The sequence below is a fragment of the Canis lupus genome, chromosome 14 (genome assembly GCF_011100685.1).
Source record: "Canis lupus familiaris isolate Mischka breed German Shepherd chromosome 14, alternate assembly UU_Cfam_GSD_1.0, whole genome shotgun sequence".
Lineage (NCBI taxonomy): Eukaryota > Metazoa > Chordata > Mammalia > Carnivora > Canidae > Canis > Canis lupus.
Window position 1 is genome coordinate 13969640 of NC_049235.1, and position 25666 is coordinate 13995305.

The following is a 25666-nucleotide window of genomic DNA, read 5'->3' on the forward strand; positions in this document are numbered from 1 at the left end:
ACTTAAAAATGGTTAAAACGGTCAATTTAATAAGTATTTTTATCACAATTTTTAAAAAATATGTGGGAGAGTGGTTCCTTTTGAAAAATTAGAACCTCTGGCGGTGCTGAGGCCACAAAATGAAGAAAGCATTTAATGTGTAAATTGTGCATTTATATTCCTGTTGGCCCTTGTAAGACCTTGTAAGTCATAGGGTAGCTCTATTTTTAACTCTTTGAGGAACCTCCATACAGTTTTCCAGAGTGGCTGCATCAGTTCACATTCCCACCAACTGTGCAAGAGGGTTCCCCTTTCTCCACATCCTCTCCAACATTTGTTGTTTCCTGTCTTGTTAATTTTCCCCATTCTCACTGGTGTGAGGTGGTATCTCATTGTGGTTTTGATTTGTATTCCCTGATGGCAAGTGATGCGGAGCATTTTCTCATGTGCTTGTTGGCCATGTGTATGTCTTCTTTGCAGAAATGTCTGTTCACGTCTTCTGCCCATTTATAATCCTTGAAATAAGTAAATGTGGTATCTTGTACTGGTTGATGAAAATGCTACTCAGAGCAAAGAGAAGTAGCAAGAGGGCCACTGGTGTAAGCAGCAAATTTACTTAACACTTAGATGGAATTTATTTATCTGTTAAATATTTTGCTTCATTTTTTTTAGTGTTACCTTTTATGTGATGAGATCCAATAGAAATTAAATATATAGCTGTTTAAAATATTTTAGAAATCTTTCATTTGTGCAAATAGTTAATGATTTGCAAACAGATTTATTTCTGCTTTAATTTTCCTACCATTCAATATGAATGATCTTTGATAACATTGACACCTGGTACTTGTGTTTATAAATTCAGGATACAAGCAGGGATTTCCAAACATTTTAGTAGGGAAATTATCTTCAGTCTTATACTCTGAGGGTGAAGGTCCCCTTCTTCCTGTTAAAGTCTTATAGAAAGATGTTAACTGATTTTGAACTATCCTGCCTGATATTATAGCCATCAGCTATTTAAATTTAATGAATACTGTATTGAGTAAAAAAATTCAATTGCACAATCACATTTGTTACCTTTGTTATATTTTAAGTGCTTAGTAGCCACATGTGGCGAGTTGCTACCATATTGGACATTGCTGATAAAAGAACATTAACATCATTATAGTATGTTTTACTGGACAGTAGTGCATTAGAGCGTGGACTTGGATCAGAATGTCTGTGTTCAAATTCTGTTATTTACTATGATGTAACCTCAACCAAGTCATATCACTTCTCTTTAATTTTCTTTTCCATAAAATGTGGATATTAGTAATATTATACCATGGGGTTGTTACATGGATTTTTTTTTTAAAGATTTTATTAAAAAAAAAGATTTTATTTATTTATTCATGAGAGAGAGAGAGAGAGGCAGAGACACAGGCAAAGAGAGAAGCAGGCTCCATGCAGGAGCCTGATGTGGGACTTGATCCCAGGTCTCCAGGATCACGCCCTGGGCTGAAGGTGGTGCTAAACCACTGAGCCACTGGGCTGCCCTGTTATATGGATTAAATTAATTGGGATATATAAAGTACTTAAAAATTGTATCTAGGGATGCCCAGTGGCTCAGTGGTTGAGCCTCTGCCTTTGGCTCAGGGCCCGATCCCAGGATCAGGGATCGAGTCCCACATCGGGCTCCCTGAGAGGAGCCTGCTTCTCCCTCTGCCTATGTCTCTGCCTCTCTCTCTCTCTCTCAATCTGTGTCTCTCATGAATGAATAAATAAAATCTTAAAAAATAATAGTATCTAGCATATGCTGGTTGTTATTGGAACTCCCATTGTACTTCCTCAGAACTCAAATTCAGAATACTATATAAAAAAACACTAATTTACAAAATATTGAAATGCATCAAATTGGTATTTTACACTGTACCTGAAATATGAAATAGTTAATGGTTTATATGGCTTATTTGAAAATACTTTGTTTTCCTTTAGCGAGTTGAAGAATTTCTTAGCAAAGATATCAGTTACCTTATTTCAAATAAAAAGGAAGCTAAATTTGCACAAACATTGGGAAGAATTTCTCCTGTACCAAGTCCAGAATCTGTATATACTGCAGAAACCACTTCACCTCATCCCAGCCATGATGGAAGTTCATTTAAATCTCCAGATTCAGTAAGTCTCTTCAATGCACTTTGAGACGTTCAGAAAGGCTATATATAGCCTGAGGATCTCATGGTTTTCAAGAGTAGACTGGATGCAGAGTTTACTTAGGTAGAACAGTATCTACATATGGGTGGCTTTCCAATCATTAATAAGGTTATTGTCTTAGGGAAAGGTGATTTTTCTCCTAATATTGGGGTTATATTCTGCTAAATTAACACTTTTGCCTTTTAGGATGGCTTTTATTTTTAAGAGTTATTTACAAACAACTAGCAAGTAAGAGCATATTATTATTTAAAGTAGAAGTGGAAACCTTTTGTTTCACAGCAGGAGTAAGCAAACTATGGCATGGGCCAAGTTTTTTTTTTTTTTTTTTTTTTTACAGCCTTGAGCTAAGCATGGTTTTTACATCTTCAAATGCTTGCGCAAACATTGAAAGTATTTTGTGACATTTAAATTCAGATATCAATATCCATAAATAAAGTTTTATTGAAATACACCCAGACCTGTTCATTTACTTTACATATTAACTGGTTGATTTCCTGCTATAAAGGAGGTATTCGATAGGACAGATGCAGAGGTCTAAAACATGTGCTATCTGGCCCTTTACAGAAAATATTTGCCAGCCCCTGTTTTAGTTACTGATACCATATCTCTGTTACTTCATTGACAAGTTAGAAAATAGAGTGAAAGATAAATTGGGGAGAGGGAAAAATAGAAATACATACAAGAAGAAAAGTCAAGGAAGGCTTATGTATTTTTTCACTTTAGTGCTTTTTTGGAGAACTGAGATTATACTAGTGGCTATTTCCAAATGGTTGCTTTTGTATCATTTTAGTTGCTTTTCAGAGTTCTGTTTAAAATGTGAAGTACCATATAAAAATAATGTCTGATTTAGTCATATTCTCACATCTTCATTTGAATATGAAATTAGAATCTAAACTTACTCCTTAATTACAGACATTTTACTACAGAACTGATGTTTGTTATCATTCAATTGTTTAGTTGCTTTACCAAAAAAAAGAGCACTTTTTAATAGAGCTTATTACTTACTATAAAGGCCCTAGGGAAATTGCCTTTTTCTATACATTTATTGTGTTGATAGTCATTAAGACTTGTACAAACAAACTTTGTCTATTTTAAATTTTATATTAAAATTTATCAATTTAGTCTAGCTATTTTATATTTATTCCCCAATGAATTGTAACTTTTTAATGTTTGATCTCTGGGATTTTTATAGGTGTGTTTAAGTAGAGGAAAATTATTAGTTGAAAAAGCTATCAAGGACCATGTAAGTATGAAATTTAAAAATTTACTGTATACTGTTATTAAGAACTTTCATAATAATATACTATTATGAAATTTTCCTTTCCTCATTTTTAATAGGAAAAGCCTAAATATCATCATGTATTTCATTTTACAAAGAACAGAATCTACTTTTCATGAAGAAACATCTCCATCTTGTGGCCTTTTAAAATATTACTGGAGATGTATGAAGCTTATGGCATTTTTGCATTTTTAAATGAAATGTCTTAAAATTGTTAACTGTATGGCTACAGTTAATGTTAATTGTCAAGTATATGAGAATATATTAAACAGGATTAACTTAGAAATTCCAAAAGAAAAAAAAAAAGAAATTCCAGAAGAAAAACCATATATGGATTGCTATTGTAACTATATAGAGTCTATTCTGAATACTTGCCTCAGTGACATTAACCTTCAAATAATTTTTAAAATTTAACTCATTTAAATCAGTAATTTTCTAGGAAAACTGTTAAACCTTTTTTTTTTTTTATTTTACAGGATTTTATTCCTTCAAATAGTATATTATCAAATGCTTTATCATGGGGAGTAAAAATTCTTCATATTGATGGTAAGAATTTTATCAGTTTCTGATAGTATTTGTTAAAAGTATTAATTTGTGCTCTTGGTTCCTGGTTTTACACAAGGAGAATTCTGATAGCAAGAGATACCTAAAGTGGTAATTTTTTCACCTAACTCTAGTATTAAGAAAATAGCAGTGTTTAATTCCAGAGGAAAAATGCTAATCTTTAACCTTTTTTTTTTTTTATAATGAAGACATTAGATACTACATTGAACAGAAGAAAAAAGAACTATATTTACTTAAGAAATCAAGCACTTCTATAAAAGATGCGGTATGTTATTTTTCTTGATTTTTAAACTAATTAAAGTGATCAAGGCTGTTTTGTTTCTTATCAAGCAGAAAATAATTACTGCCAGAATATCTTAAGGGTAAGCCTTTGTACTGTGTTCATGTTTCTGTTATTTAACTCACAAGGTAAAAAATTGTTCCTGGGAGGATGGCATAAATTTATTTATTTTTTCTTCTTTGATTGCTATTGCTTTTTACCAGATACTTTTTTCATTCTGAAGGAATAATTAGATTAAATCTTGAGAAGCTTCTAGTATATATAATATGCTTCTTTCAATTGCCCCAGACAGCGTTATAACAAAATCTTGCTACACATGCACACTATGACTTTCTGGCCTAACCTCAAAAGGTTTGCTAAGTAAGTGCATCAGGCATTACAGTGTTAGACTTAACGTTGCTATATCTTGTCTCTTCCTTTTCAAACATTAGCTTCCTTCTTAAAGCCTCTACAGAGAATCGAGGCTCTCCGTTCTTTAAATACAATAAAATCTCTGTTAATCTATATCCTTCCCTAATTACTGTCCAATATTTGTATCATCCTGACTTCCCACATCTCCACTTTTATGCTTCCCATTCACTCTTGAACCTATGAGGTAGAAAGCTACTGACTGATTTGCCAAATGGAGTTAATTGTTTTTAAAACCAGTTATTTTGGTTGTCAGCAGTTGCTCATTTCCTCCTTTAATTTACCTGTTTTCTTCTGCAACTTCTCTCATCTCTTAGTTTTCTCATGGTTTTCATGTCCGTGTATTTTTTTGTGGTCTGCTGTTTCTTCCCTCAATCCTTAAATGACTGAAATCTAAAAAGAAAATTTTGTAAGAGTGTATATAAAGACATGTAGCCATAAGTAAATTGGCATGTTTGGGAAATTTTCTATAATATGATACATTTTTGAGTGGGAAAATAATAAGAAATGAAGCAGGAAAAATTAGCAAGTTCAGATAGGACCTTGCACACTATATAAACAAGTTGCAGTTTATCTGAAAGGGTTTGGAAAATTATTGAGAAATTATTAAATAGGAGAGTAACTTAGTAAAATAGGTAGATGAAAGACCTTCTGGTTGCCAATAAAGCATGTTTGCTGGTAAGACTGACATTTGGACTATCTTTTGAACTCTTGAGCAATTTTACAATAAGAAACATTTTACATCATGATTACCCCCATATATATGCATGTTATATGCACAGATACTTGAAGTCTTTATGAATTTTATATTTTTAATACACATTTATATAAGATAGGAACAATTTGTAGAAAGTGGCAAATTACTTAGGACTTAAATTTGAACTATTAATACTTTCAGTGTTTTTATTTACAAGTATAAAAGAAAAAAAAAAAAAAAAACCCAAACCCTCCAAATGTCTATTTCCAAATTTTTATAAAATGTTGGGTGAGTATTCCTTATTTGAAATAAGCTAAATACATATAAACTACCTTTATGCACTTTGCAGATTTTTTGGATTGTATATAGAAATAAATGTAAACTCACAAGGACATTATAGTTTCTGAATGCACCGTTGTATCATTTCTATCTGTACGCTGTGTATATAAATGTATATCTGAAACAAGTCTCATGAAATATTGCTGATCCTTAATATGATTCATGCCAGTATTTCTATATTATTCTATTGTCATCTTAAAAATACTGTAAATTGATACTAAATCTGCTAATAGGTCACAGTTCATAGTTTTAAAAGTGTTCATGGGGATCCCTGGGTGGCGCAGCGGTTTGGCGCCTGCCTTTGGCCCAGGGCGCGATCCTGGAGACCCGGGATCGAATCCCACGTCGGGCTCCCGGTGCATGGAGCCTGCTTGCTTCTCCCTCTGCCTGCGTCTCTGCCTCTCTCTCCCTCTCTCTCTCTCTCTCTCTCTCTCTGTGACTATCATGAATAAATAAATAAAAAATAAAATCTTTAAAAAAAAAATAAATAAATAAAAGTGTTCATGGGAGCACCTGGGTGGCTCAGTAGGTTGAGCGTCAGACTCTTGATTTTAGCTCAGGTCATGATCCCAGGGTTGTGGGATGGAGCCCCAGGTCAGACTCCGCACTTAGCAGGGAGTCCCCTTGAGAGTCATTCTCTCCCCCTCTTTCTGTACCCCTCCCCCTGCTTACTCTCAAATACTTTTTTTTTTTTTTTTTTTAAGTGTTCAGGAAGAGACTGCTAGGTGGCTCAGTTTAAGCATCTGACTCTTGGTTTCAGCTCAGATCACAATCTCAGGGTTATAAGATTAAGCCCCATGCATGTCCAGGGTCTGCTTGAGATATTTCGCCCTCCCTCCCTCTCTTCTGCTCCTCCCCCTACTTGCACACTCTCACTCTAAAAAAAATAATCTTAAAAAGGGGAAGTATTCAGGCATATTTTGGTTTTGCACATGCAATTGTCCATATTCAACAGATCTCAGTCCTGTTAGGTGTTTGGCACTAGGAATATTTGCCCTCGTGAGATAAAAATTAAAGTGTGATAAATAGCAGTGAAACAGATCTTACTTTTCTCTTAAACAAGAAAGGATGAGAATACCAAATATCTGTAATCCAGAATGTATAACTGGTGAATTTGATTCTAATGCTTCAAAATTTTTCTGTATGTAAGAAAGTTTCTGGAAATTTTCTGGTTTGTTAAGTACTAAAAAACTCTTCAATAAAGATGGATTTGTTGGTCTTGAATGGCCATATATAAATCTTCTGCACACTAATACATACAAATTTTAAGGCATTAATTATATTGTATTTAATGCTCTAGTTAGCATGTATCTTTAAAAAATGTTGAATGAATGTATTTTGCTAAACTGTTTAAAGTGCTTGGATTTTTTTTCCTTTTCTGGTTTTACCTGAAATTTTGAGGATTTTTTTTGCGTATATATACACAAGGAATGTTGGTCTTTTACTTTTTCATGTCTTTGGTTTTAGAGTCAGGGTAATGCTGCTCTCGTAAAATGCTGGAACATATTTCCACTTACATTTTCTGGAAAAGTTTTATTTCTTAAATGTTTGATAGAATTGATACAAGGTTATCTGGTCCTGGAATTTTTTTTTGTTGGAAAATTCTCAACTATGAATTCAATTTTTTTATTAGATAAAAGAAATTCAGGTTATTTTTTTATTGAGTGTACTTTGGTAGTTTGTTTTTCAAGGAATTCGTACTTGTCTAAGCTGTCAAATTGATGGCAAAAGTATTTGTAATATTCCCTTATTAAGCTTTTAATGTTTGTCTTTCATTCCTGAAATCATTATTATTTTTCTTTTTCCTCCTTCATCATTTGGGATAGTTTTTATCAATTTAAGTTTTTCAAAGAATAGGTCTATAAATTTTTTTGAGTTCTGTTTACTGCAATCCCACACATTTTATGTAGAACTTTATCTACCTATCTATATATTTATATATGTAGATATATAGATAGATCTATATCTGTATATATGTACATACTCTTTCATAGCCCCTGTAGGTTCATAGCAAAATTGAGTAGAAGACAAGGATATTCCCATATACCCCTTACCTCTCAGTATACACACAGCCTTCCCCATAGTCAACATCCTATACCACGATGGTGCATTTGTTATAAATTGATATACTTTATTGACAGGTCATCATCAAAGTCCATAGTCTACATTAGAGTTCACTCTTTGTGTTGTACATTGTATAGGTTCACATAAATGAACAGTGACATGCCTGCCATCATAGTATCCTCCAGAATAGTTCCCATAAAATTGTTCCATGCTGCATTTATTTATCTCTTCTTCCCTCATTTACTCCTAACAACTACTTATCCTTTTTCCATAACTTGGCCTTTTCCTTCAATGTCATTTTTTTTTTGGAGTTCTAGAATATATAGTCTTTTCAGGTTGTGTTCTTGAGTTAGTGTTAAGCGGTTAAAGTTTCTCCATGTCTTTTTCATGACTTGATAGCTCCTTTGTTGTTATGGTTAATTACTGAATGATTCCATTGTCTGGATTTGCCACAGTTCATTCACCTTCTGAAAGACATCTTGGTTGCTTCCAAGCTTTGACATTATGAGAATTATGTATATAAACATCCATGTGTAGGTTTTTGTGTGGATATTAGTTTTCAACATATTTGGATAATACCAAGGAGCATGATTGCTGGATTATATAGTAAGAATATGTTTAATTTGGTAAGAAGCTGCCAAACTGTCTTTCAAAATGGCTGTACCATTTTGCATTTCCACTGGCAATGAATGGGCTCTTACTGATTTCTGTTTTAATTGTTATCGTCAGAACATAAATTTTGTGTGATTTCAATTCTTTTAAGTTTGTCAAGATTTGTATTGTCCAGAATACAGTCCGTACTTTTTTTTTAATGTATTTATTTGAGAGAGAGAGTAAGTACATGTGTGGTGGAGGGAGAGTGGAAAAGGACCGAGGGGGAGGGGGAGCGAAAGGGAGCAAATCTCAAGCAGACTCTGCACTGAATGTAGAATGTAGAGCTCAACACGGGGCTCAATCTCACATCCCAAAGATCATGAACTGAGACAAAACCAAGAGTAGATGCTTTACCCCCACTGAACCACCCTGGTGCCCCCAGAATATAGTCTGTTTTAATGCAAGTTCCATGTGCACTTAAAAATGTATATACTAAGGTTAATGGGCGGAATGTTCTATAGATGTCTAATAGGTCAGAGTGTATAGCTTTTTTGTTTGCATACTGATGTTCTGTCTTATTCTAGCCATTACAGAAAGAGAGGGGAGTATTAAGTTGCCAAATAAATTGTGGGTTTGTGTATTTTTCCATCTAGCTCATCATAGTTTTTGATTCGTGCATTCTGAGCCTTCTTAGATGTGCACATGTCTAATATTCCTATGTCTTCTTGGTGAATTGACCTTGTTAATATATAATGTTTCTCTGTCTCTGTTCTAAAGATTCTGAAGATACACTATAACCATGCCACCTTCCTTTTGATTAGTGTTTGTATGGTTTGTCTTTTTTTTCCTTCTACATTTAACATGCCTATGTATTTATTTTTAAAGTGGGTTTCTTTTTCTTTTTTTTTTTTTTACGATTTTATTTATTCATGAGGGACACAGAGGCAGAGAAAAAGGCAGGATGTAGGCAAAGGAAGGAGAAGCAGGCTCCATGCAAGGAGCCCGATGCAGGACTCGATCCTGGGACTCCAGGGTCATACTCTGAGCCGAAGGCCAGACGCTCAACCACTGAACCACCCAGGCATTCCCTAAAGTGGGTTTCTTATAGATAGTTGGAAGTTGTCTTTTTATTAATTATTTATTATTTTTATTAGCAATCTCTATATTTTAATTGGTATGTTTTAATTCATACTTAATAATTATTAGTGTCATTTAATTTAGGCCTGCAAATATACGAATATTTTTCTTTTGGTGTTCTTTGCAATTTATTCCTCTGCTGCTTTTCAGATTGTTTGAAGATTTATTTTTTGGCTTTTTGGCTATATCCATTTTTAATTTTTTTGTTTTATTTTAGTGGTTGCTTAGGTTAAACTATACCCGTGTAACTTCTCACAGTCTATTTAGAATTATATTTTACTCCCTTCAAATAAAATGTAGAAGCCTTAAAACTTTTTGAGCCCTTTTATCCTCCCCTACCAGTCCTTATGGTATAGTTATTTTTGTTAAATTTGCATTTATTGAGAAACCCACTAGGCAGTGTTATATCCTTTTTTGCTCAAAAAAGTCATGTAGAAGAGAATGTGAGAATATCTTTATTTTGCCTTCATTCCTGCAAGATCTTTTCACTGGATAAAAAATTCTGAATAAAAAATTATTTAGGTCAGTACTCTACAGGTGTTCTATAGCTATATTCTGATATCCATGATTTTGATGAAAAATCTACAGTCCTTCAGTTTTTTTATATATAATGATCATTTTTCTCTACTTAGATATTTTTTTTTTAGATTTTATTTATTCATTCATTCATGAGAGAGACAGACAGACTCCATGCAGGGAGCCCGATGCGGGACTCGATCCTGGGTCCCCAGGATCTCGCCCTGGCCTGAAGGCGATGGTAAACCGCTGAGCCACCTGGGTTGCCCTGTACTTAGATATTTTTAATTTATCTTTGGTTTTCAACAGTTTGCTTGTCATATGCCTAGGCATGGTTTACTTAGAGATGATTCTGTTTGTGGATCCCTAAGTTTCTTAAATCTGTAAATTTATATTTGGAAAGTTTAGGCTATTTCATTAAAATTATTTTTCTTCACTGTCCTGTTTTTTCTGTTTCTATATTTCCAGTAACAGTAAATTTAGATTTTTTTTATTATTAATTATAGCTAGAAACAAGGTACTTATTGGGTCCTTGAGACTCTCTTTTTTTCCCCATTCTTTTCTGTTTTCTTCTAATTAAAGATTTCTGTTCATCAGTTTTCCAGTTCACTGACACTTCACTTTGTCATCTATGTTGTGTTTTTAAGCCCATCCAGTTAATTCTCTACTTCAAATCATGTATTTTTCACTTCTACAATTTCCTTTTATGTGTGTGTGTGTGTGTGTGAACAAGTATACATATATGTGGTTTTTCTGTTGATAACTTAAATCTTTCCATCATTTTAAGGGCGTTTACCTTTAGAGTCTTTTTCTGATAATTTTTATGTCAAAATTGTCATCCAATGATCTTTTTCCCTTGGGGTTGGTATCCAATTATCTTTTCCCTCAAGAATTGATGTTTTTACTGGTTCTTAATAACGTCAAATAATAAAAAAAAGAAAAAAAAAGAAAAAAAATAATGTCAAATAATTCTTGAATTATGTTAACTATTATAAGTAGACTTCAGAGCTATTACAGTACTCTGGAAGATAATGATTTTGTTGCTGTCATGATTGGTGTGAGAGTGTGTGTGGGTGTATGTGTGATTGTTTTAGCAAACAGTCACTGAGTTTTGTTCAAACTTACTTCTCAATTTCTGTACATGGCAGTTCCAGTCTCAGTTTTGGGTTTCAAAGATTTGTATGCTGCTGTTTGTTCTGTACATGCATCATTTATAGGTTAGTCTAAGACTTGGGCAGTGGTTTTAAATCTTAGTTTTATTTTCAAAGCCTTGAAGTTAAGACTGGCACTTATGTGGGTTTATATAGGGAGTTAGGGATCCCCTTCTCCAGCTTGGTACTTTCTGCAGTTTCTGCTTCACTCTTCAGCCCACAGTGACTCTTTTCTTAGTTCCTCTGTTCAGAAAGTCAGGGTTCTCAATTTTAGCTGCCGAAGGCACCTGCAGTTTTATAATTCTACCCTTCAGGGTAGAACTGTAAAGAAAAGAAAGATAATAGTCCATGGATTCCCTTCATATTCTTTGGATTACAGGAACCTCTTTCTTATTTATTTCTAGCCAGAAATATGTGACTTATATAGGAGTTTATAGGAGTTTTAGCCATTGACTCCACTAACCTCTGTGATTAGAGGTTCATCCTTCAGGCAACATTGTGAGAAAAAGAAGATAAATGTACCCCCTTAAAGAGGCCTCTCAAGTTTGACTTCCTTCTACAATATGCCTGCTTTTGTTTACTTTTTAGTCCTCATGTAGTTGCTTATTGTATTTTGTCCAGAGTTTTAGTTGTAATCAGTGGGATTGATTGGCCATATTGGACATATTCCCCCTTGACAGGAATTGACATACTGTAATAAATGTTTAAATAATTCCTTTGTTTAGTCCATCGCAAAAATTTACTGAGTAAGGGTATAAAAATAACTTATGACTATTTTTAGATTATTTCACTAACTGTACCTTTCCCTCATTGGTTGATTTCTTGCTGTAAAGACAAAAACAATTATAGCTAAAATGCAAGGTATTTGTTGGATGTATTGTAAAAGTGAACTTGTATTATGTTCATTGTTTTCTTTGGTTGAGTTGATTTTTATTTTTTATATTTTCTACATTTTTTAATTTAAATTCAATTTGCCAACATAAAGTATAACACCCAGTGCTCATCCCATCAAGTGCCCTCCTCATTGCACATCCCCCAGGCATCCCATCCCCCCACCGACCTCCCCTCCTGCAATTCTTTGTATCCTAGAGTTAGGAGTCTCTCATGGTTTGTGTCCCTCTCTAATTTTTCCCACTCAGTTCCACACCTTTCCCTTATAATCCCTTTCACTATTTCTTAAAATCTTTTTTTTTTTTTTTAATTTTTATTTATTTATGATAGTCACAGAGAGAGAGAGAGAGGCAGAGACTCAGGCAGAGGGAGAAGCAGGCTCCATGCACCGGGAGCCTGACGTGGGATTCGATCCCGGGTCTCCAGGATCGCGCCCTGGGCCGAAGGCAGGCGCCAAACCGCTGCGCCACCCTTTCACTATTTCTTACATTCCGTACATGAATGAAACCATATAATGTTTGTCCTCCGATTGACTTACTTAACTCAGCATAATACCCTTCAGTACTATCCACGTTGAAACAAATGGTGGGTATTCGCCTTTTCTAATGGCTGAGTAACCATCCATTGTATATATAGACCACATCTTCTTTATCCATTCATCTTTCAGTGGACACCGAGGCTCCTTCCACAGTTTGGCTATTGTGGACATTGCTTCTAGAAACATCGGGGTGCAGGTGTCCCGGTGTTTCATTGCATCTGTATCTTTGGGGTAAATCCCCAACAGTGCAATTGCTGGGTCATAGGGCAGGTCTATTTTTAACTCTTTGAGGAACCTCCGTACAGTTTTCCAGAGTGGCTGTATCAGTTTACATTTCCACCAACAGTGCAAGAGGGTTCCCCTTTCTCCACATCCTCTCCAACATTTGTTGTTTCCTGTCTTGTTAATTTTCCCCATTCTCACTGGTGTGAGGTGGTATCTCATTGTGGTTTTGATTTATATTCCCTGATGGCAAGTGATGCGGAGCATTTTCTCATGTGCTTGTTGGCCATGTGTATGTCGTCTTTGCAGAAATGTCTGTTCACGGAGATCCCTGGGTGGCTCAGTGGTTTGGCGCCAGCCTTTGGCCCAGGGTGCGATCCCAGAGTCGGGCTCCCGGCATGGAGCCTGCTTCTCCCTCCTCCTGTGTCTCTGCTTCTTTCTCTCTCTCTGTGTCTATCATAAAAATAAATAAATAAATAAATCTTTAAAATAAAACGAAATGTCTGTTCACGTCTTCTGCCCATTTAACTGGATTATTTGATTTTTGGGTGTTGAGTTTAATAAGTTCTTTATCTCCATTCTGAAGGTTGTCATTTAGTTTTGTTGACTGTTTCTTTTGCTGTGCAGAAGCTTTTTATTTTGGTTAAGTCCCAATGGTTCATTTTTGCTTTTGTTTCCCTTGCCTTCATAGATGTATCTTGCAAGAAGTTGCTGTGGCCAAGTTCAAAAAAGGTGTTGCCTGTGTTCTCCTGTAGGATTTTTTTTTTTTTTTTTTTCTCCTGTAGGATTTTGATGGATTCTTGTCTCACATTTAGATCTTTCATCCATTTTGTGTATGGTGTAAGAGAATGGTCTAGTTTCATTCTTCTGCACTTGGCTGTTCAATTTTCGCAGCACCATTTATTGAAGAGACGGTCTTTTTTTCAGTGGATAGTCTTTCCTGCTTTGTCAAATATTAGTTGACCATAATATTGAGAGCCCATTTCTGGGTTCTTTATCCTGTTCCATCGATCTATGTGTCTATTTTTGTGCAAGTATTATACTGTCTTGATGATTACAGCTTTGTAATACAGCTTTTTTTTTTAAGATTTTATTTATTTATTCATGAGAGTCACAGAAATAGAGAGTGAGAGAGAGAGGCAGAGACACAGGCGGAGGGAGAAACAGGCTCCATGCAGGGAGCCCGATGCGGAACTCGATCCCGAGACTCCAGGATCACGCCCTGGGCCAAAGGCAGGAGCTAAACCGCTGAGCCATCCAGGGATCCCCTGTAATACAGCTTTAAATTTATCATTTTGATGCCCCAGGCATTAGTTTTCATTTTCGATATTCCCCTGGCTATTCGGGGTCTTTTCTGATTCCATACAAATCTTCAGGTTACTTGTTCCAACTCTGTGAAGAAAGTCCATGGTATTTTGATAGGGATTGTATTGAATGTGTAAATTGCCCTGGGTAGCATAGACATCTACACAATATTTATTCTTCCAATCCATGAGCATGGAATGTTTTTCCATCTCTTTATGTTTTCCTCAATTGCTTTCACAAGTGTTCTGTAGTTTTTAGGGTATAGATCCTTTACCTCTTTGGTTAGGTTTATTCCTAGGTATCTTATGCCTTTGGGTGCAATTGTAAATGGGATTGACTCCTTAATTTCTCTTTCTTCAGTCTCATTGTTAGTGTATAGAAATGCCATTGATTTCTGGGCATTGATTTTGTATCCTGCCACGCTACCAAATTGCTGTATGAGTTCTAGCAATCTTGGGGTGGAGGCTTTTGGGTTTTCTATGTAGAGTATCATGTCATCAGCAAAGAGGGAGAGTTTGACGACTTCTTTGCCAATTTGAATGCCTTTAATGTCTTTTTGTTGTCTGATTGCTGAGGCTAGGACTTCCAGTACTATGTTGAATAGCAGTGGTGAGAGTGGACATCCCTGTCTTGTTCCTGATCTTAGGGGAAAGGCTCCCGGTGCTTCCCCATTGAGAATGATATTTGCTGTGGGCTTTTTGTCGATGGCTTTTAAGATGTTGAGGAATGTTCCCTCTATCCCTACACTCTGAAGAGTTTTGATCAGGAATGGATGCTGTATTTTGTCAAATGCTTTCTCTGCTTCTATTGAGAGGATCGTATGATTCTGTTTTTTCTTTTATTGATAATGATATCGGGTTGATTGTTTTACGAATGTTGAACCACCCCTTGCATCAGGGATAAATCCCACTTGGTCATGGTGAATAATCTTCTTAATGTACTGTTGGATCCTATTGGCTAGTATCTTGCTGAGAATTTTTGCATCCACGTTCCTCAGGGATATTGATCTATACTCCTTTTTCGATGGGGTCTTTGGTTTTGGAATCAAAGTAATGCTGGCCTCATAAAACAAGTTTGGAAGTATTCCCTCCCTTTCTATCTTTCGAAACCGCGTTAGTAGAATAGGTATTATTTTTTTAAATGTTTGATAGAATTCCCTTGGGAAGTCATCTGGCCCTGGACTTTTGTGTCTTGGGAGGTTTTTGATGACTGCTTCAATATCCTCACTGGTTATTGGCATGTTCAGGTTTTCTGTTTCTTCCTGTTCCAGTTTTGGTAATTTGTGGGTTTCCACAAATTTTATTATTTTGAGTCTTTTTTCTTTTTAATAAGTCTGGTTGGTGTTTATCTCTCTTATTAATTCTTTTAGAGAACCAGCTTTTGGTTTTGTTTATCTGTTCTGCAGTTCTTCTGGTCTCTATTTCATTGAGTTCTCTGATTTTTATTACCTCTTTTCTTCTGCTTGGTTTAAGCTTTGTTGTTCTTTCTCCAATTCCTTTAAGTGCTTAGGTTAGCTTGTGTATGAGTTTTTTCCAATTTTTTGAGGGAGGCTTGTATTGCAATGTATTCCCTCTTGGGACTCCTTTTGCTGCCAAAGATTTTGAACGGTTGTATCTTCCATTTTCTTTAGTTTCCATGAATCTTTTTAATTCTTCTCTTAAGTTCCTGGTTGACCCATTCATTTTTTTAAGTAGGATGCTCTTTAACCTCCATGTGTTTGAGTTTCTTCCAAATTTCTTCTTGTGATTGAATTCTAGTTTCAAAGCATTGTGGTCTGAAAATATGCAGGGGACAATCCCAATCTTTTGGTATTGGTTGAGGCCTGATTTGTAACCCAGTATGTGGTCTATTCTGGAGAAAGTTGCATGTGTACTTGAGAAGAATGTGTATTCAGTTGAGTTCAGATGGAAAGTTCTGTATGTATCTGAAATATATTTGGTCAAGTGTATCATTCAAGGCCCTTGTTTCTTTGGTGATGTCCTGCTTAGAATATCTGTCATTTGCTGAGAGTGCTGTGTTGAAGTCTCCTACTATTCGTGTATTATTAAGTATCTCTCTATTTTGGTTGTTAACTGATATATTTGGCAGCTCCCACATTAGGAGTATAAATATTCATAATTGTTGGGTCTTCTTGTTGGATAGACGCTTTAAGTATGATATAGTGTACTTCTTCATCTCTTACGACAGTATTTGGTATAAATTCTAATTGATCTGATATTCTGATACGAGGATTGCTACCCCAGCTTTTTTGGGGGGGACCATTTGAATGGTAAATGGGTCTCCACCCCTTCATTTTCAGGCTGGAGGTATCCCTAAAATTTGTAGACAACAAGTAGATGGGTCTTGCTTTTTTATCTAGTCTGATTCCCTGTGTCTTTTGATGGGATCATTTAGCCCATTCACGTTCAGAGTAACTACTGAAAGATACGAATTTAGTGTCATCATATTATCTGTAGTCTCTGTTTTTGTGGATTGTTTCTTTGGGCTCTCTTTCTTGTACAGGGTCCCCCTTAATATTTCCTACAGAGCTAGTTTGGTGGTCACATATTTCAGTTTCTGCCTATCTTGGAAGCTCTTTATATGTCCTTCTCTTCTGAATGACAGCCTTGTTGGATAAAGTATTTCTTGGCTGCATGTTTTTCTCATTTAGTACCCTGTATATATCATGCCAGCCCTTTCTAGCCTGCCAGGTCTCTGTGGAGAGGTCTGCTGTTAATCTGCTATTTCTCCCCATATAAGTTAAGAATCTCTTGTCTTGAGCTGTTTTAAGAATTTTTCTCTTTATCTTTGAAATTTGCAAGTTTGACTATTAAATGTCGAGGTGTTGAATGATTTTTATTGATTTTTAGGGGGTCTTCTATCACTTAGATCTGAATGCCTCTTTCCTTCCACAGATTAGGGACATTCTCACCTATGATTTGTTCAAATATATGTTGTGGTCCTCCCTCTCTCTCAACGTCTTCTGGAATCTCTATTAGACATATATTCTTCCTTCTCAAGCTATCATTTATTTCCCTAAGCCTTTCCTCATGAGCTCTTGTTTTTCTCTTTTTTTCCTCAGCTTCCTTCTTACCCATCAGCTTGTCTTTGATGTCACTCCCTTTCTTCCACCTCATTGACCCTAGCAGTTAGAACATCCAGTTTGGATTGCATCTCAGCGAAACTGGTTTTAATTTCGGCCTGATTAGATCTCAGTTCTGCAGTAACAAAGTCTCTAGAGTCTTTATGCTTTTTTCCAGAGCCACCATTAACTTTATAATTGTACTTCTGAATTGAATTTCTGACATGGTATTTAAATCCACATTCTGTAACTGTGGCAGAGAATACTGTTTCTGGTTCTTCTGTAGTGAATACTTCCTTCTAGTCACTTTGTCCAATGCAGACTGGCTGAATGAGCAAGCTGAATCAAAACTATCAACCACAACCTTGTTAGAAGCAAATACTTTCTCTCTGTAGCATTCCAGCTGTCCTCTCTTTACATATGAGGTCCAATTCATAGGTGTCCAGGATGTTCTGAAAGTTAACCTAGGTAAGTTTGTGGGACCAGATGAGTTGAAGACCCCTAATCTTCCACCATCTTGCCAGTCCCCCTTGGTTGAGTTGATTTTTATTATTATTATTTTTTAATGATTTTATTTATTCATGAGAGAGACAAAGAGAGGGGCAGAGACACAGGCAGAGGGAGAAGCAGGCTCCTCACAGGGAGCCCGATGTGGAACTCGATCCCTGATCTGGGATCACGCCCTGAGCCCAAAGGCAGATGCTCAATCACTGAGCCACCCTGGCGTCCTGGTTGAGTTGATTTTTAAAAGCAAGTTTTTCTTTTTTTCCCCCACAGAACTGTAGTAATCACCTGTTTAAAATATAGTTCTTCATCTTTTTATTTTTATACAGTTCTTATATGATTATCTTCTGGATAAAAATGAGCAGTTGGAGTTGATGCTTTCATTGTACTTTCAAACCCAGTCTGTTCACCCTTTTTTTTTTTTTTTTTTTTTTTTAGGGGAAAAGAGTAGGTATTGGCACACAGAAAGCAAGAAGTAAGTATTTTGATATCTTTACCTGTATTTGATTTGCTTTTAGAAAATAAAACAAATCTTTAAAAAATCCTCTAAAGTAACATGTTAACTAAACCCTTCAAGGAATGTGTTTAGTAGGTCTTAGCTTTTTTTTAAGACTGTGGACCTCGGTGGCACACTGGTGAAGCTTACAGACCCCTTTACAGAAACAATTTTTTAAAATCATTTAAAAAATTATTAGATTACTGAAAAAGTCAGGAAGTGAAATAAAGTCAAAATATTTTTAATTTTTAATGATGCTATACTTGATTTTTTTTAAACATTTAAAACAAGTTTTAGCAGTGATTCTAATTGCTACTCTTAATTTTGAAGTGGTGAGCACAAATGATGCTTTGAGATATCTTTAATAACTAAGATAATATGAAGGTATTTCTTTCATTTGGTTTTAGAATTATAGGCACTGCTAATATCCCTGTGATTTTGTTGCTTATATGCATAACTAGAGGAAGCATTAAATTTTAGGGATCAGTGGAAATAGAAGTTGGATTCGTTTCCTGTTTTAGCTCATGATTCTCCTGAATTCTATTCATAGATTTTTGGGGGAATCCCTTCATTTTAAGAATCGCAGAGTATGGACAGAATTTCTTTGACTTCGGAAATGAACTGATACTTTAAAATACCACACCTGAGACTTAGAACTGCGAATTGAAATGAAATAGATAAGGCATAAAGATAGTCCTTGACTTAAGATGGTGTGCCTTAAAATTTTTCAACTTTACAATGGCGCAAAAGCAATGCACGTTCAGTAGAAACTGTACTTTGAATTTTGAATGTTGATCTTCTTTGGGGTATGTAGTATGCCATTGGATAATCTCGTGATGCTGGGCATTGGCAATGAACTGCAGCTCTCATTCAGTCACGTGGTCAAAGGGCAAACAATATTGTTTTTCACTTTTCATATAGTATTCAACAAATTACATCACATATTCAACATTTTTTTATATAATTTTTTTAAGATTTTATTTATTTATTAATGAGAGACACAGAGAGAGAGCGCGCAGCAGAGACACAGGCAGAGGGAGAAGCAGGCTCCATGCAGGGAGCCTGATGTGGGACTCGATTCCGGGTCTCCAGTATCAGGCCCTGGGCTGAAGGCGGCACTAAACCGCTGAGCCACCTGGGCTGCCCTCAACATTTTTTTTTTAATAAAGTGGGTTTATGTTCAATGATTTTGCCCAACTATAGGCTAGTATAAGTATTCTGAGCATTTTTTAAGTTAGGCTACGGCTAAGCTATGATGTTTGATAGGTGTATTAAATGCATTTGGAACTTAGGATGTTTTCAACTTAAAAGGAGTTTGTCGAAGTGTAACCCTAATTGTAAATTGAGGAAAAAATCTGTACATGGTTTAATGAGATTTTCTTTAGCCAGAGTTTTTTGTTTTGTTTTAATTTCCTGCATTTGTACATATCTAATAATATGTTTTTTATGTTCTCAAGCAGGTAGACTCAAAAAACCTTTTGTAAAGGTAGAAGATATGAGTCAGTAAGTATCTGAGTTCAGTCAGTAATATATATAAATCTAATATTAAAAGAGAAAATTAAAAAGAAAATTTAAGCTATCTCCTCTAATACTGTTAGGTCTCTTTATGTTACATTTATATTATACTTAATATACAGGTGGCATAAGTTGCAGAAAATAGCATAACTACTTTTTGCTCAAAAATTAAGAATTTTTAGCTGTTTCAGTATGCTATAGATGATAATTCCTTGAAATATCTAGAGCAGTCATGAGACCAGCTCATTTCAAATAACCATTCACTAGCTAAATATAATACCATATGATTTAGAACTACTACTTAAAGATTGCTTCTACTTTTTGAAAAATATTAGGTACTATTTGAAAGTAACATCTAATTTAGTAGCTTTCCTGAACTTATTCTAAAGTTTTATAGGGTAATCTTAATAAGGACTAGATACAGGTGAATTAATTTCGCATGGGAGATTTCGGTAACTTTTTCTTGACATTTTAGTTACTACTTTAGACATGTGTGATTAATTCTTTGGGTACTCACTGAAGTGACAAAGATGTGTTGAATGCTGCTTTATACAAAATGTATTACTATGAAAAAAAAAAATGCAGTTCAAAAGTAGGCACCAGTACATGGAAAGGCCTCTCATCATCTTGGGTTGGAAGACTTCATATTGCAAAGATGTCAGTCCTGCTTAAAGCGGTCTACAGATTCAGAATAATTCCTATCAAAATCCCAATGACGTTTTTGCAGAAAGAGAAAAATCCATTCTAAAATTCATACCAAATCATCCAAAGTAATCTTGAGAGGAAAAACAAAGTTGAAGATCTAAACTTTCCTGATTTGAGAATTTACTAAAAGCTATAGTAATCACAACAGCCTTGTTAATGATGTAAAAACAAATGTGTAGACCAAAAGAAAAGAAAGAGCTAAGAAATCTTTACATGTGGGTCAAATGACTGTTGATAAGGATGTAAAAGATCATTCAGTGGGGAATGGACAGTCTTCAGCAAATGGTACTGGAAAAACTACACATCCACATGCAGAATAAAATTGGACCATTAATTTATAACATGAAATTAACTCAAAATAGATCAAAGACCTAAAAGTTTAAAACTCTTGGAAGAAAATAGGGGAAAAGCTTTATGACATTGAATTTTGCAGTGATTTCTTGGATATGATGTGAAAAGCACAGCAACAAAGTTATAAGTTTGTGTACACAACAGAGTGAAATGGGATGGAACCATGGAATGGGAGAAGATCTTTGTAAAACATATATCTAACAAAATAAAATATGCGGGGGAACTTAGATGATGGAATGGGAGGACCTAAGCTTACGGCTTCTCTTGTGTACAACTGGTTAACACAGCCCTTGCATCCAAATAAACCAGAGAATGATCTGAAAGCTGGCAGAACAAACTTCACAACTATGTAGAGAAGAAGCTACATCTGAGACATTTGGAAGGGCAGAGATGGTGATTAGGAGCCGCCTGCGAGAGGGAGGAAGCTGTAGGCCTTGGCTCTGAGAGGTCAAATCACTAGGGAGCCTTTTAGGGGAAGATGAATCCCCATAGTGTCTGGCTTTGAAAACCAGAGGGGTGAAATTCCTGACTTTGTATAACCAGTGAGCCTGGGATCCTAGAGCTTTAAAAGTCAGCTGACTCAGCACTGGGTAAGCTAGGAGGGCAAGTGATAGCTGGATCTCTACTCTTAAAGAGACAGCAGCCTGTGGAGAGGCAACGTAGAATTTACAGCTGGCATAATACCTGAGGCAAACAGGGACACTGAGTGATTTAGAGAATTGTTAAAATACTGTATTCTACACCTGAAACTAGTAAGACTGTGTTAACTATACTGGAACTCAAATAAAAACCTAATTTATTTAAAGATGAAATATGAACAAATTAACAACGGAAAATCAAATTATCAGTTTTTTGTGTTTTGTTTTAAGATTTATTTAAGAGAAAGCATGTTTGCACTCCTGAGTATAGGGAAGAGCAGAGGGAGAGAATATCAGGCAAACTCCCTGCTGCCCACCTTGGCGCTCTGTCTCAAGGTGCATGAGATCATGACCTGAGCTGAAACCAAGATTCCGACCCTTAACTGACTGAGGCACTCGGTGCCCCTCAAATTATCAGATTTAAAAAATGGGCAAAGGACTTTACATTCCTATAAGATAAACAAATTGCCAAGAAACACATTAAAGATGTTCAACGTCACTAATCATCAGAGAAATACAAGTGAAAACCACAATGAGATATCCATTGCCTCGCACCCATTAGGAGGCTGTTATAAAAAAAACAAAACAAAACCTTTAGAATAATAGGTATTGACAAGGAAGTGGATGATTTAGAACCCTTGTGCACTGTTGATGGGATTATAAAATAGTGTAACCACTACAGAAAACAGTATGGATATTCTTCATAAAATTGGAACTGTGATATGATCTAGCAGTTTCACCTCTGGTTATATATCCAAGGAAATTGAAAGCAGGGTCTCTGAAAAGGTACTTGCACATGCATATTGGTAGCAGCACTATTTATGGTAGCCGAGTGGCAGAAATGATCCATATGTCCATCAAGAGATAAATGGATTATGTGATATATACATAAGATGGAATCTTACTCAACCTTAAAAAGGAATGAAATTCTGACACATTCTCTACAATGTGGATAAACCTTGAGGATATTATGCTGAGTGAAATAAAAGGAAAAATATTGCATGGTTCCATTTGAAGTACTTAAGAGTAGTCAGACTCATAAAATGGAATGATGATTGTCCGGGGTTGGCAGAGAAGGGAGAATGGGGAAGTTACTGTTTAATAGGTATGGAGTTTTTGGAAGATGAAAAGGGTTGTGGAAGATGGATGATGTTAATGGTTGGAAAACACTGAATGTACTTAAAGCAGCTGAACTATAGTCCTAAAAAAGGGTAAGATAGTGGCACCTGGCTGGCTCAGTTGGTAGGGCATGTGACTCTTGATTTCAGAGGTCAAGCCCCCTTTTGGGCATAAAGATTACCTTGAAAAAAGAAAAAGGTTAAGATAATAAATTTTATGGGTTATTTTACCATAATTAAATAAAAATTTGTGTTTTAAAAAAAGAATAGATTTAGGAATTGGGAAGGGAAACGTGATTTCTATTATTTATTTCAGATTCCAGATAAATTCCATGATTTTGAAATATAAGATTTCAGTTGTATTTTTTTTATCATAATCTCATGTACTTGTCTTGTTTTTTTTTTAGACTTTATAGACCATTTTATCTTCAGTTGACCAATATGCCTCTTATAAATTACTCTATTCAGAAGCCCTCCAGTCCATTTGATGTAGATAAGCCATCTAGCATCCAAAAGCAAACTCAGGTTAAACTAAGGTTGGTTTAACCCTCTAGTAATTTTTTTTTCTTTTTAAGCCAACATTTAAAATAATTCATGTAATGCCATGATGGGATGTGTGTGTGTGTGTGTGTGTGTGTGTGTGTGTGTGTGTGTGTGTGTATTTGTGATCACTCTGAAGGTTTTTCCCCCTGTATATTTTTAACGCCCCTTTGTTGGATTAGAAGTCTAAATCTCTTTTAAGTATGTCACATTTAGACATGTTAGATCAGTAGATTAAGGTTGAACTGTGGCTTGCAAATATTTACAAGTAATTAAAATGCATTACTCTTCCTAAGTGATCTGAAATACTCTAGAATATGCACTACATTTTTTAGTTTGCTTCTCAATTTCTTAAAAAGAAATATATTTAAAAGTGTTCGTTGATACAAATATCTGTGGAGATTATGGCATGTTTGATACGTGAGGATTGTACATTCTGTAAATTACTTTTAATGTTCAGCACTTAATTATTTCATCATATATTTCTATTAGAATCCAAACGGAGGGCAATAAAGGTGGTGGAATCCCAGTTCAACTCCAATTGAAAGAGAAGAAAAAAAAAGGATATTGTGAATGTTGCTTGCAGAAATATGAAGATCTTGAAACTGTAAATGTGATTTTGTATTTGGGGTTGATATTTCTAAAACTATGAATATTTACAATCTAAATTTTAGCTTATTTTTCTTACTGTGGTTTACAACTTGATAATGACTAAATAGCATGTATTTCTTTTTTATAGTATTATCTTAAATTTTAGAAACCCAAAGTGGGAAAATGTATATTGAAAAGTAATTTTTATTCAATCAAATGTTTATTAAGTACCTGTGTTGTACCAATCACTACTCTGGAATACGCAGTATTGAACAAAAGAAACCAGTTCTCTACCTTTGTGAAAATTACATTCTATGGCAGGGAAGGAGAGATAGCTAACCACATGGTAAGAAAATAATTAGGTATATATAGAGAGAATATCAGATGTATTCAGTGAGAAACTATCAAGCAGGAATGGGGCTATAGGTATTTATTTAGACAAGGAATAGCTAACTGATCAAGTGATATTTGAGTAGAGACCTAGGAAGTGAGGGAATAAGATTTGTGGATATTGAAATGAGCAGTATAAAAAGTGCTAAATTAAACTGATGGATGGGATTAAAGAAATCATTAAACTAATGGTGATGACCTGGCGGAAGTGTTGAGACTTGGTCAGATTGTGAATATAATCTAAAGGTGGGGCAAAGAGGTTTTGCCAAGTGGATTCAATGTTGGGAGTGAGTAGAAGATGCTTCAGGCCAGAGCAATTAAAAAATAGGTTTATGACTTACTAACGGAAGGATGAGAAGAAAGTAGAGATTATTCTTTGAAGTAGCAGAAAGAGAATATTTGGAAGGCGATTTGGGATGAAGTAACACTTTTGAAGATGCGAACTATTTATAGTTTGTCAAGTGAAATAAAAAAAAGAGCTTTAGATCCATGCTGCCCAGGTTTGTATCCTGGTTTCCTGTTTGTGTGACCTTGGACAGTGGTAGGCTCTGCTTATTAAATTTTAGTTGTTACTATTTAAGTTGTTCATTCTAGTAGGAAGGTGTAGTAGGTAAGTAGCACTAAAACGTGCTTGATTTGGAAGAAGATGGTGGGGAAGTTAAGGAGAATATTTATAAATATCTAGGAGATAACCTATCTCTTTTCAGACTCTAAATTGAAGTTTTATTTTTTAATAACTCAAAATATATTTGTGTGTTTTCATAATAAAATATGATTAAGATGATTTTTTAAAGATTTTATTTATTCATGCATGAGAGACACACACAGAGAGAGAGGCAGAGACATAGGCAAAGAGAGAAGCAGGCTCCGTGCAGGGAGCCCAATGTGGGACTCAATCCCAAGGCAGACACACTCAACCACTGAGCCACCCATGCATCCCATTTTAAGATTGTTTTCAATCAGAAGCTAATTCTATTTCAAATATTTCCCTTCCAAAAATCATTTTGAAATTTAAATTATAGATTAGTCCCTAAATCTTCCTTTGCTGTTATTACAATAGAATAATTTACAAGGATTTTTTTTTTTTTTTAAGATTTTATTTATTTATTCATGAGAGACACAGAGAGGCAGAGACATAGGCAGAGGAAGAAGCAGGACTTAATGCAGGACTCGATCCCAGGACCCTGGGATCACAACCTGAGCCAAAGGCAGACACTCAACCACTGAGCCACCCAGGCACCCCAGGGATGTTTTCCTTAATATCACTTTATAATCTTAATTTAATGCTCAGAAAACATTGGGACAAAAAATTAAAAACCTTGGTCACTGATTGACACAAGGGAGGAAACTTGGTAGTAGATGTTGAGATTGATATTTTAAAATCATTTTTTATTAGTTTTTATGTATATTTCCTTAGTCACTGAGAATAAAATACTCTTGTTTTTTGAATCTTAGATTTCACAGTGCTTCATTTCCACCTGCATCAGGGCATTCATTTAACAAATTTGATTACTGGCTATTAAGCAACAACAAACAGGCAAACGTATTCCCCTTAGATATCTTATGGTTTAACAGAGAAGGTAGATCTAAAACAATGCACTTGCAA

General features: G+C 35.2%; 1 protein-coding gene across 2 annotated transcripts in view; it reads left to right on the forward strand.

The window, feature by feature from the left end:
- DBF4 (DBF4 zinc finger) overlaps window positions 1–25666 on the forward strand; it is a 36192-nt gene that overhangs the window by 5971 nt on the left and 4555 nt on the right. Inside the window, exons 3-10 of one of the 2 annotated variants that reach the window (XM_038556702.1) lie at window positions 1951–2130; window positions 3359–3409; window positions 3922–3991; window positions 4198–4274; window positions 18155–18191; window positions 19670–19715; window positions 22947–23075; window positions 23572–23686. In XM_038556702.1, coding sequence (XP_038412630.1) covers window positions 1951–2130; window positions 3359–3409; window positions 3922–3991; window positions 4198–4274; window positions 18155–18191; window positions 19670–19715; window positions 22947–23075; window positions 23572–23686 — 705 coding nt within the window. The remainder of the gene's footprint in view (window positions 1–1950; window positions 2131–3358; window positions 3410–3921; window positions 3992–4197; window positions 4275–18154; window positions 18192–19669; window positions 19716–22946; window positions 23076–23571; window positions 23687–25666) is intronic. The other variant, XM_038556704.1, reaches the window with a different exon arrangement.